At 44.8% G+C, this 12,634-nt stretch overlaps 1 protein-coding gene across 1 annotated transcript in view; it reads left to right on the top strand.

The window, feature by feature from the left end:
* LAMC1 (laminin subunit gamma 1) overlaps positions 1-11,929 on the top strand; it is a 67,132-nt gene extending 55,203 nt beyond the window's left edge. The window contains exons 16-28 of the mRNA XM_005150178.3: positions 390-532; positions 1,261-1,439; positions 1,600-1,756; positions 4,204-4,409; positions 4,817-4,896; positions 5,202-5,339; positions 5,515-5,659; positions 6,251-6,400; positions 6,835-6,949; positions 7,306-7,505; positions 7,738-7,896; positions 8,407-8,506; positions 8,939-11,929. Coding sequence (XP_005150235.2) covers positions 390-532; positions 1,261-1,439; positions 1,600-1,756; positions 4,204-4,409; positions 4,817-4,896; positions 5,202-5,339; positions 5,515-5,659; positions 6,251-6,400; positions 6,835-6,949; positions 7,306-7,505; positions 7,738-7,896; positions 8,407-8,506; positions 8,939-9,195 — 2,029 coding nt within the window. The 3' untranslated portion in view covers positions 9,196-11,929. The remainder of the gene's footprint in view (positions 1-389; positions 533-1,260; positions 1,440-1,599; positions 1,757-4,203; positions 4,410-4,816; positions 4,897-5,201; positions 5,340-5,514; positions 5,660-6,250; positions 6,401-6,834; positions 6,950-7,305; positions 7,506-7,737; positions 7,897-8,406; positions 8,507-8,938) is intronic.
* Positions 11,930-12,634: the final 705 nt, after the last annotated feature.

Genomic DNA, 12,634 nt, shown 5'->3' with positions numbered 1-12,634 from the left:
AATGTGATATTTGTCACAAATAGCTGGTGTGCCTTGATGTTGCTATGGGTGGGGAAGGGCAGGAGTCAAGGAGTACAGCTGTGAAGGCTGTACAAAAAGCCTTACTTATAAATAGCTTTATAAATAGTTTTAAATCAGGATTTTAAATAGAAAAGTGCCATGTGACTGTCTGATTGTTGATAGCAGGGGCCTGTGGGTTCCTTTTTTTAGTGCTGGCACCAAATGACTTTGCATTGTTCAAAGGTTCAGTGCCTCTCTCCTGCATTTGCACAAGAAGTGTCTTTCGCCAAATGGAAACATTTTGCTGTGCTAGTTAGGGCTCCCCCAGAGAAGGACTTCACCCATGTGCCCTTCTGTGTCACTGTCTGACATGTGGCTGCCTCCTGCAGGTGCAACTGCCACGCACTGGGCTCCACCAATGGCCAGTGCGACATCCGAACTGGGCAGTGTGAGTGCCAGCCTGGTGTCACCGGCCAGCATTGCGACAGATGTGAGGTCAACCACTTTGGCTTTGGCTCCGAAGGCTGTAAACGTAAGTCTGAGAGGTTGGAGCAAGGCAGATGGGAAGGATGTTGCACAGCCAGCCTTGTCTTTATTTTCTTCGTGTCTCTGGGAAGGTACTCCCTCACCTCGCTCTTCATCACAGCAGAAGTAGGCACTTCTATGGTCACACTCTGCATGGTGAAATTTGATCTCTGTACAGTAGTTTATCCCCTTTTTCTTATTTTTATAATGGGGAGTAGGAATAATTCCAATTTACTAGATATGCACTTCTCTTCCATGTAAATGCGTTCTATGGATCTTGTCCAGCAATTGTCCTGTTTCCTAATGTTAAATCTCTGCCCAGCTACTCTGCAAATGGCTTGAATATACAGATTCTATCTTGAGGAGCAACAAACCTTGTAAGCATGATTGAAAAACAGGATGATCCAAACTTTCCTCCTTGATACCCCTGCCTGTAAAGAGCAGAAAAATTACTGCAGTTGGTTACAATGAAATGGGGTAGAAAATCATAATGCTTTGTGGGAGAGCATTACTTTGAGCAGCAGCAGCACTTAGAGCACATGCAGTGAATGTTGTGTCAAGCTAGATATGGTGCCCTGCTGTGTGTAGAAGCTCCTAGAGTGGGGCTCCAGCTGTGAGTTTGTGCCCTGTTGCTCTGGCAGTCATTTTGGAATGTTGAGGGTATGCTCTTGCCCTGTGGGTCTTAGGGTATTTCTGCCTCTACTCCAGTCTGACTGAGGTTTAACTTCCCTGCAGCCTGTGACTGTGATCCAGAGGGTTCACGCTCCCTGCAGTGCCAGGAGAATGGTCACTGCGAATGCAAGGAGGGCTTCGTGGGAAGCCGCTGTGACCAGTGTGAGGAGAACTACTTCTACAACCGCTCCTGGACAGGCTGCCAAGAGTGTCCAGCCTGCTACAGATTAGTGAAAGATAAGGTGAGACCACAAGCACCACTGTTGGTACCACTGGAGAAGGTGGCAATGTGCCTGGTTGTGCAGTGGCTTTTGAGTTTGTGGTTGGCTGGTACCTCCTGAAATCAGTGAGGTTCAAGGTACTTTGCTCTGTGTATAGCTGTCCTCTGTCCTTATCATCTAGGTGGTGGAGCAGCGTGAAAGGTTGCAGGAGCTGGAAAACCTCATAGCAAATCTGGGTACGGGAGAAGAAGCTGTAACTGATCAAGCCTTTGAAGAGAGATTGAAGCAGGCAGAAAGAGATGTTATGGAGTTGCTCCAGGAAGCACAAAACAGCAAAGGTGAGTTGACCTAAGCATACATGGACCAACATGAAATGAGCTCTTTGCTTGATGTTCCTGTTCCCCTTGGACACAGGGTGTTTAATTTCAAGTCTTTGCTGTGCATGAGGATTGACAGCCATTTCAGATAGCACTGAGACAGTGTACGTTATTATCAAAACAGCAGTGGCTATGCTTTTATCCCTGATGTTCTCCCAGTGGTCTCTGTTGTAAATGCAAAGTGAAGATTTGCCTCTGGCTGTGTAGAGATGCAAGTCTTCTATCTGTTACCCTCTTCTCCAGATGAAAAAGTAGTTTTAGTTACTTGCTAAACAAATGGAAGACTTCCCAATATACTTATTGGAAAGCCAGAAAAGTGCCAACTGCTATCCTGAGCAGCATCAAAAGAACTAGCAGGTCAAGGGAGGCAATTCTCCTCTACTACTCTGCTCTTGTGATACCCCACTTGGAGTACCGTGTTCAGCACTTTGTCCCCAGTGTAAGAAGGTCAGGGACTTGTTGGAGCAAGTCCAGAGGAGGACCACAAAGATGATCACAGGACTGGAGTGAGCACATCTTCTCTGAAGACAGGCTGAGAGAGCTGGGGTTGTTCAGCCTGGAGAAGAGAAGGCTCCAGGGAGAACTTAAAGCAACCTCCCAATACCTAAACATAGCCTGAAGAAAGCTGGAGAGAGACTTTTTAAAAGAGCAAATAGTGATAGGACAAGTGGGAATGCCTTTAAGCTGAAAGAGGGTAGATCAGATATTAGAATCATAGAATCAGGTGGGTTGGAAAAGACCGTTAAGATCAAGTCCAGCTGTTACTCCAAGACTGCCAAATCCACTACTCTTATCTCACTAGAGTGTGACAGTCTCCCTTCAGCCTCTTCCTCCAGGCTAAACAACTGTAGTTGCCTCAGTGACTCCTCATAAGACCCTTTACCAGCTTTGTTGCTTTGTCCCTAACTAAGAGACAAGTTAAATGCAACAGAGGCTACCACTGCAAAAATCTCTGCACACCTGTAGCACTTACTTGTGTTTTTTCTACTTGACATGTGGTTTGTAGTATGCTTCTGAAATGTGTCAGACATTCATGTTCAGTACTTAATATGTATTGCAAGGTCAAGGGAAAACAAATCTTAATTTTGGAGGCCTGCAGGCTTCTGCTTGTACTTTATCTCCTAATAATGCTCTCACCTTTTCAAAGTAATTGCTCATGGTCATGAGGCATGTATCTGTGCTTTTATGGCTCCATTAGTAAGATGCTGTTGTGTGGAGTTACATGGTGGTCCAGAAATTTTGGGAAGTTTGGGGGGTTCATAGTTCCTACAGATTGGAGAGTCAAGGCTCTATTCTTCCAGCTTTTGCCATCCCTTTGGTTTGGGGGGCAGATTGGGGTAGGTTTGCTATTCTGTGTATGGAAGCTGTGTCTGGCTCAGGAGTAGCCACCATTGCCTACAGTGGACAATAATGTACAGCCCCACTATTCCTCTGTCTCTGTTTAGCTTCTATGAGTTAAGCTAAAGAGAATTTACAGAGCAGATGTTTCATACCTCTTGAGGAACAGCTCTGTTGTGTTCTTTAAGTCAATGATAGAGGTTAAACTTGATTCTGGACACAAAATTCCCCATTAGAGTTGGTTCCAACACCCAGCAGGATTGTGGTCTTAGTACTTAATGACTTTTCATTTCTCAAATCTAGTGTGCATTCTGATGATGACTTTGATCTCAAGCTGACTGACTGTCCTGGTTTGAGCAGTAGCAGTCATTTTTCTCCTTCTTGGTAGCTGGTGCAGTGCTGTGTTTTGACTTTCAGGCTGAGAACGGCTGCTGATAGCAAGTATGTTTTGAGTTACTGCTCAGGTGTTTGGTTTGTTCAAGGCCTTTTTCTGAGCTCATGTTCTGCCAGGGAGGAGGGGAGGCCGGGAGGAAGGAGAGACAGGATAGCTGACCCAGGCTAGCCAAAGAGGTATTCCATACCATAGCACGTCATGCCCAGGATGTAACCGGGAGAGACCCGGAAGGGCTGGAGCTCTGGGGGGATGGAGGAGGTATCGGTCGGTGCTCGGTCGGGCAGGGTGGGGTGAGTTATGGGTCGGTGGCTGGTGAGGTGTTGTATTCTCTTCATTTGTTATTGGCTTAATCATTATTATCTGTAGTAGTAGTAGCAGTAGTGATTTGTGTTATACCTTAGCTATTAAACTGTGCTTATCTCAACCTGTGGGGGGCTACATTCTTTGGATTCTCCTTCCTAACTCTCCATGAGTTGGGGGAGCAAGGGGGTGAGTGAGTGAACGAGCTGTGTGTGGACTTGATTTAAACCACGACACTGACTTATGAAATGGCTTTGCTGGTCATGTTCCAGTAGGGGATTAACTTACGAATGTGTTGCCTGCAGAGGTAAGCTGCTGCTCCAGCTTCTTTTCCTGCTGTAATTAATTTCGCTGCTGCTTATATCGTGTGTTTCAGATGTAGATCAGGGCCTCATGGATCGTCTCAAAGACATTAACAGCACGCTTACGAGCCAGCTCAACAGGCTGAGGAACATCCAGGGCACAGTGCGTGAGACAGAAAATCTGGCGGAGCAAGCCAGGGTGCGGGTGGAGGACACTGAGGACCTGATAAGCTTAGCTTCTGATATGCTTGAGAAGGCAAAGATGGCAGCTGACAATGTGGTGAGTGTGCTGCCAAGTTCCCATGTGATGAGGAGAGGGCCTTTCCTTTCTGTGCCCTCCCGTGCATTTCTCTGCTTGTTCTCTCTCTCATATAGCAAATTTGCTATGGAAATATCCTCCTCCCTACACAAGATCATGGGAAATAAATAAATGCAAATCCCAGTGTCTGTCATAGGTTATATCTTATTTTCTGCTCAAAGAAACCAGCACAAGAACTCCTAAATAAATATTGGCACCTCTGTTTTTGAGGGGCAACCATTGATGGAAACTGTATGGACTTAAGAAAAAAAATGTAGAGAAATCAGAAGTAGCTTAGACACATCTCTAAGCACTTAGATCATAACCATAAATATAAGAAAAGATGAATAAAATATAAAGAAGAGCTTTAAGATTATTTTTTTTTTCAGTCCATTACACCTCCAGAGTCAAGTGGGGACCCTAACAACATGACTCTATTGGCAGAAGAGGCCCGTAAGCTGGCTGAAAGGTAGGCTGTGCAGGACATGCTTTTCACAGGTTGCATCAGGACCCTGCTCTTCCTTGCAAAACCAAAATTTTATTTGATTGGTATGAAACAGAATCTCTTACTTTTCTGAGTCAGAGACTGGCACTGTGGGTGCTCAAACAGCATCTTCTGTTGCAGATGTTTCAGCATCTTCTGTATGCAAATCTGGGTGAAGGAAGTTAAAATAAGAATAAAAGCTGGAAGAGAGCATAAAATCGGGAATAGAGGATGAAAACCACTGGCTGACAATTCTAATGGCATTACTTTTCTTCTGTAATCTTGTTCAGACACAAAAAAGAAGCTGATGAGATTGTTCGCATAGCTAAGGCAGCAAATGATACTTCTACAGAAGCATATCAGCTGCTGCTGAAGACCCTGGCTGGTGAAAACCAAACTGCAAATGACATTGATGAGCTCAACCAGAAGTGAGTCTGTAACATAAAGTTGTTTTTATTTTCTGGCTTTAAAATTAAGACACCCTCTGTAGTATTTTATGCTTTGGATTTTGCAAGACTTGCATTTCAATTTCTTAGCTTCACTACTCAATTAGTAAGTTCAGATCTACAAAAAAAAGTAACTGGATCCTTGGTGGTTTTTTAGGTATAATCAGGCAAGGAACATTTCTCGAGACCTAGAGAAGCAGGCCAGCAAAGTGCTTGCAGAGGCAGAGGAAGCTGGAAACAGAGCCCTGCAGATCTATGCTAATCTCACCAGTCTACCTACTGTGGATTCCACAGGTCTAGAGGTATGTGTGGGAAGCATCATGCACAACAATTTCTAAAGACCAATGAGGAGAAGTGTTACAGCAGTGTGCTAGGTTGCTGGGATACCTTGCTTGTGCTTTGCTGATGTTTTTCTGCATAGAAACAGTCTGTGAAAGTTTTATCCAGCTAGCCATGATCCAGACTTGGGCATTTCAGCTTTTATGCAGGAGACATGTGCAGGAAACTACATACGTAACTTCCCCACATCCTCCTGATCTCTGAAGGACAAAAAAAAATTAATTAACTGTTATTTGCCAAACGTCTTGGCTTGAACAGAGAAGTGAAAAAAGTTCAGTTCACTCTGAAGCCTGCCAAACTGCTCCATCTTATGTGCTCACTATAGTGCAGGAAAGCTTCTTGCACACAAAACTGTGCAAAATCTGTCCTTCATTGCACTGTCCCTCAGGGTATTCAGAGCTTTGAAGGCAAAGTTACAGCTGTAGTTGTAAGAGATGGGTACCCATCATAGCTTCTGCCTGTTTGACCATTAGAAACTATACCATGTTTCATCACCTGTTCAGGAATTCTCAAACATTCAGGATTCTGCATTTGTTTCTGATCTCCACCTGCAGAATGAAGCAAATAAGATCAAGAAGGAAGCAGAGGAGTTAGATCAACTAATTGCCAGGAAGCTAAAAGATTATGAGGATTTGAGAGAAGACATGAAAGGAAAGGAGCTGGAAGTAAAGAACCTCTTGGAGAAAGGGAAGACAGAGCAGCAGGTCGGTTCTGTTTTGTGTGCAGGCTTTTGTTTCCTGGAAGAGAAAAAAAAAGGAAAATGAGTAACTGACCAGATACGAAAGATCTGGTCTTATTCAGTCTTGGTGCTGCATGTAACTTAAAAGAATACTGAAGAATGGCCCCAGAAAGGAGATGCAAAAAGCTGGTAAAACCAATGGCATTGAGGCTATATGAGAGAGTAGAGGATGTTTGTCAGGTGTAGTATCCTCTTTGTATTCAGAACAGTATTCCAAAAGTACCTAAAATCACCTGGTTTCAGAGGAAGCTTTGCCACTCAGGGATGGACACTGTTATGGCATTGGTGTTTCAGGCTGAGCAATGCTAAATGATACACCTAGATGGTTCTCCTTCAAAAAGTAAGAAATGTTAATGTAAGAAACGTATCAGAATGTTGCTATATGCCCTGTCTCCTTAGACTGCAGACCAGCTTTTGGCTCGAGCAGATGCAGCGAAAGCCCTGGCTGAGGAAGCTGCTCGGAAGGGTAATGGCACACTACAGGAGGCTAATACCATTCTCAGCAACCTGAAAGGTAAAGAGAAAACACTTGCAGTGAATCCTTCAATCCCCATGTGACATGTAACTTGCTGAGTGACAAGTACCTTGGTTAAATGTGCCATGCTATGGCCAGTACCTGAGAGTTGGTGGGTTATTTTGGCTTTTTTTTTCTTTAAAGAAAAAAAAAAGGAAGATTGGAAACCTCCTAAGTTCCTTATTTAGGGTCATAAGATGTGTAGTAGGGAGAATTGCAAGTGTATATCCCACCACACCCCAGGTTGCTCTTCGTCCCTCTGATGTCAAGGTGATGAAGTGGAGGTAGCTTGGTCAAAGCAGCATCCCAAGTCCCTTCTGGAGCAAGTGATAAGGAAGTGTTTTGCCCTTTCTTAGATTTTGATAAGCGGGTGAACGATAACAAGACAGCAGCTGAGGAGGCTCTGAAAAAGATTCCTGCCATTACCCAGACCATTGCTGAAGCCAACAATAAAACACGCCAGGCAGAGCTGGCGCTTGGCAATGCTGCTGCTGATGCCCGTGAAGCCAAGGCTAAAGCAAATGATGCTGAGAAAATCGCTGGTACTGTTCAGAAGGTGAGTTCTTTGCAGTTCTGAGTCCACCCTCCTGAGATTTTGGTATGTATCTGTGTAAACTTTTCTATTCCAGTATTTCATGGTGAGCCCCACATGCTTTCTGCTGTATTCCCCACTAGAGAATGCAAAATGTGGCATGGTAGGAAATTGGTGACTTTTTGATGAAAAGGATTGAAGGAGGTTCTGCACCTTCACTGCCTTTTTCCATCCTGTTCCCTGTGGTTGTTTGTAGAATGCTGCTGCTACCAAAGCCGAAGCTGACAAGACTTTTGCTGATGTGACGGGGCTGGCCAGGGAAGTGGATGACATGATGAAGCAACTACAGGATGCAGAAAAAGAGCTGAAGCGGAAGCAAGATGATGCTGAGCAGGATATGATGATGGCAGGCATGGTAAGTAATGCTGGCAGGTGGCAGCAATGGCAAGAAACTTCCGTGTCCCTGCTGACTTGGCGATGCAGTTTTTGTCTCCTGCAAGGACAGCAGTGGGTCCAGCCAGTATTCAAACTCTTCCAGTTTTTAAGTGGAATTAAAAGTGCGAGGTGACCAAAGAGTTCCTCTGATGGCATTTAGCATAGATTCCCTTCCAGAATTTGAGAGACAGTTCTTAATGCAACACTTTTATTTTGATCAAAACCTGACCGTAGCCCTATTGACTGCTCTGACCTTTCCTGCAAAATCCTGCTCAGTTATCAGGGGTTACCATCCTGAAATAATCAGAAAATATTATTTGAAGGTCATCGGTCTTCACCAGCACCGTGTTAAAGATGTCAGTGTAGGAATATTATCCTGGAGAGAGGAGACAGGGATTTGTGTAACTTAACTGCTTGGGCAAACCTGTGAAGAGGAGAGGCAACGGCTTTTTTTGTGCTGTCATTTATTTCTCTCTTATAAATTCTGCAGGCCTCACAAGCTGCCCAGGAGGCAGAAGACAACGCAAGAAAAGCAAAGAACTCTGTGAACAGTTTGCTTTCTGTCATTAATGATCTGCTGGATCAGTTAGGTAAGACTGTCCTTAATACGCTGTCTGCCTTTGAGTGTTTCCGTGATGCGGCAGTCCCAGTAGATGGCGTGCTGCTGGCTTCCGTGACAGTGCTGTGCAAGGAATCGAATGGGCTTCTAGAAACGGTGTTTGTGTGGTTTTGTCAAGGAATTTGGTTTGGAGTTTGTTGGGTTTCTTTTTTTTTTCTTTTCCCTTGATTAGCCTCAAAGCTCTCAATACTGAACAATGTTCAGTACTGCTTTTTCTGCAAGCCAAGGACTTTTTTTGAGGCACTGAAGGTGTAATCCATATGGTTGGTGCTGTTTTAAATGCTGTTTCTAATGCAGAGAGGGCCTCATGGAGGTCTCTGAGTGGGGTAAGCTGTGTAAACATTCACAACTAAAGTGTCAAAATTTTGTTAATGGATTTCACTATTTGCTTCTGGCTTTTCAGGGCAACTGGAGACAGTAGACTTGAACAAACTGAATGAAATTGAGGGTACCCTGAACAGTGCCAAAGACCAGATGAAAGATAGTGACCTGGACCAGAAAGTGTCTTTTCTTGAAAGAGAAGCCAGGAAGCAAGATGATGCAATACAGGCTTACAACAGGGACATTGAAGAGATCCTGAAGGACATTAGCAATCTGGAAGACATCAAGAAGACTTTGCCATCTGGCTGTTTTAACACCCCGTCCATTGAAAAACCCTAAGGGTGCACTGGGGGTGGGGGGTATTACCCTGGTGAGTGGTGGAGCAGTGGTTTGGCTATGGAGTGCCTTAACACACATTACCTTCTTCCAATACCCAACTCTTTGCTGCTCGCAGCCGCTGTTTTCTTTTCAAATCAGGATAAGTTGAAAGATTTTTTTTTTTTGAGAAGCAAATTAAATATCCGTCTTTGGGCCTCAAAGGGCTTTTTTTATATAGATTGTTTTCCTGAGCACTCCGCCTTTGCCCCTTTCTCAGACAGTTTCCCTTTGATTAGTGCAAGGATGAGAGATGCTCTGGACTCTTTATACTGTGGTTCAGAAATAACCATGTGAGCTGTATACAGCAAGGCAAAACTAACCCCACTTTCCCTCCTCTCTTCTCCCCTTGACTGTAAAGTCCTTGGTCCCAGAGTTCTCTGTCCCTATGAAGGAAGAGGATGGCTACCAAAGTATTACTGTAATGGCCAGTATAGCTGCACTCATTTAGATCCCTCTTCCCATCTTCTAACCCTGTGAATTTTTTTTAATTGATAACTAGCGGCCAATCTGACAGCACTGGTAGCCTTTGACAAAATAGCTGAAGCCTCTTTCTGAAATGCTTTCTGTGATGATGCATCGCTCTGAGAAAAACACAGCCTCTGAGAGGAGATTTTTTTGGGAAGATGGGATACTGGTGGAGTCGTAGGACTTTACTGGGGGAGTGATAAGTCTTGCCCTCCTCACTCCTGGTGTGGGGAGAAGTTCTGGGTCTGGTCTGTAAGCAGCTACCTGCCAGGTAGTCCAGGCTTGGGAGTGTGGAAGCCATGAGCTGTGTTCCCGTCTGTAGGTGTTGCTACTGAATTACCAGAGGATCTGTTTTTCTGGTTTATGAATGTCTGATTGACAGATCACTTAGTTCAAGCAGGAGAAGGCTTGCTGAAGAGGAGAGCTGCCATAGAGAGCTCCAACAGCTGCACTGGCCTTCGTGCTGAATGTCTTTGGGTGGGGAAGGAAGAGGGCATGCAAGTGGGGGAATGAAAAGGTCTTTCTCCCCATCTTTTTCCTGAAGGACAGTGGCATTTTTGTCTCTTGGCATTGCTCTTACTTCTTCCCTGCTTTTAATCTGGCAGAAAGAACTGGAGTTTACTGATGCCCTCCTTTCTTTTTGTCTACTGATCTCCCAGTCACCATAAAGCCACCACAGCACAGGGACATCAGGCCAGGCTCAGGTGGCAGGTCTGCCTTTCACATAGCTACCGTTGCCTCCCCAGCAGGCTTCCTCCCTAGGTAGTACCTCCCAGCTGCTCACTGGTGCTGGGTGGGAGCAGCAGGGAGCCCCTCACTCCTTCTCTGGCCCTCCTCTTGAGATGAGAGCATCCTCTGTGGCTTCCCTTTTGCCTCCAGCCTGGCATCCCTCCCCCCTTCCCTGAGATCCAGTATATATCTATCATTAAACACTATGCAACTTTGTACGTTTGCGTAGCGGGGAAGAAATTATTATCTGACACACACTGGTGCTATTAATTATTTCAAATTTATATTTTTTGTGTGAATGTGATTTTTTTTTTCCGTTTTTATCATGATTATAGTGTGAGGAAGTCTCTTGTGTGTGTGTATGTGTGTGTAAATATACTCAGCCATATTTCCAGAGTGGCACAGCCTGGCCTCCTCTATGTTCTTTCCCTTATAGCCACTGGGGTGCGTGCACTGTATTATTGCTCCTGTCCATGCTATTCCCTTAGCGCTCAGTGTTTCTCCTAGCTGAGCTCTTGCATTCTTACCTCTCCTGTATCCTCAGCACCCATAGGGGCATCAGCAATAACCACTTTGCCTGTAGGGTGGATGCTTTCTAGCCCTCCCTCCAAAGCCATCCTTGATGCATGGTGCACCCTGTTCTGTGTCCCTTGTCCCCAGGGATGCTGTGCCAGGAGCAGAGTAGGGGCTCTGGCTTTGCAGCTGGGCTTGTAAGGAGCTGTAGCACTGTTGGGAGACCGGACCCAGTATTGAGGTAGTTGGAGAGCTGGATCTGGGGATATCTTGATACCACTGTGTGATGCGGGAGGCTTGGTGCACCCTCAGGAATGGCGCTGCTGGGCAGGGGTTGTTCCTAGCAAACCCCACATTGGTCTTGTACCCCTTCTCTTAAAGATTATTACAACTGAACAGCTGGGGATTTCCCCCTGCCTGGAAACATACCTAATACCTGGAGGAGAGCTTATCTGTGCTTACTCACGTGTGGGACACTGAGGTCAGTGTCTTGGCTGGCTGCTCTTGTCAGATGGCTGGTTGTAACCGCGTCACCTCTCTGCCAAGGCTGTGAGAAGAGCAGGTGCAAAGATGCACACATGCCCTGGCTGACCTCAGGCCTAAGGTTTCCTGCTTTCTTTTATCTTTTTTCCCCCTTAAGCTGTTTTTAACAGAATTTTATTTTTAAATAAAAAAATCTTTATAAGCAATCTCTTAATCACTACTGCATTACAGCCATTATTCAGTGTATAAGTCCAGTTATTTCTTTACGTAATGTGATGATGCAACAGCTGCTGGTGGAGTGCTGGATGTCATGGGCAATGTGTGACAGTCCCTTAATCACCTTATTCCTGACTGTGGCCCCTCAGTATGTGCCTTCACTCCAGCTTTTTGCCTTAATCTGTGGTCTTGCTGTCTGGGGCGGTGAACAAAATGCAACACTTGCAGTTTTTATGTATAAAACAGTATTTCTTATTTATAATAAAGTCTGAATATTTGTAACCCCTTATACCTTGGCATTCTTTTGAGCATTGCTTTTTTCGGGGGGTGGTGTTGATGGGGATGTGTCACAATTGTGAGATTTGCCTAATTAGATGAGCTGGATTGGGATGGAAGTAAAGGAAAAGTACTTAACGTGACGGACTGCAGATGGCCACTGTTATCATGGTTTCTCCCTATGTCCACTGCTGTATTGCCATGGCTACAATGAATTTTATGCTGCTGATGTTCCAGGTCTTGAAAGAAATACAATGATGTGGGTGCTGATGCTGTTGGAGCTGCAATGTGCTGGGAAGCCCTGGGGAAGTGGTGGGCTGTTTCTTCACAACATAAGGGTAAAATCCTTTCTCCTTTCAGCCAAACACACAGAAAACGATGGGGTTCCTGAGAACAGAAACAATAGTCCTCACTAAAGAAGGTGAATTTTCTCTACTGGCAACTATCATAAGTTGGTGTACTCAGTGTTGTTCTATGAGTCCTGTCTGCCAGAGATTGGGATATATTTTATTCCCAAGTTAAGCAAGTTTTAATGTCAGAGCAGATGACTGTGATAACAGCCTAGGCAGTTCTGCAATCACACCTCTCTTACAGCTGCTCACAGGATTCCTTCAGTTTCTCAGTAGAAAAAAAATGCACATTAATCTCACTAATTTTCACCAGAGCTGATCCCATGTCAATTTGCAAGTTTATTATATTTCCATTTTTCTAGCTTCAG

Source organism: Melopsittacus undulatus, chromosome 6, assembly GCF_012275295.1.
Source record: "Melopsittacus undulatus isolate bMelUnd1 chromosome 6, bMelUnd1.mat.Z, whole genome shotgun sequence".
In the NCBI taxonomy this organism is placed as follows: Eukaryota; Metazoa; Chordata; class Aves; order Psittaciformes; family Psittaculidae; genus Melopsittacus; species Melopsittacus undulatus.
This window is presented reverse-complemented; position numbering and strand designations above follow the sequence as displayed.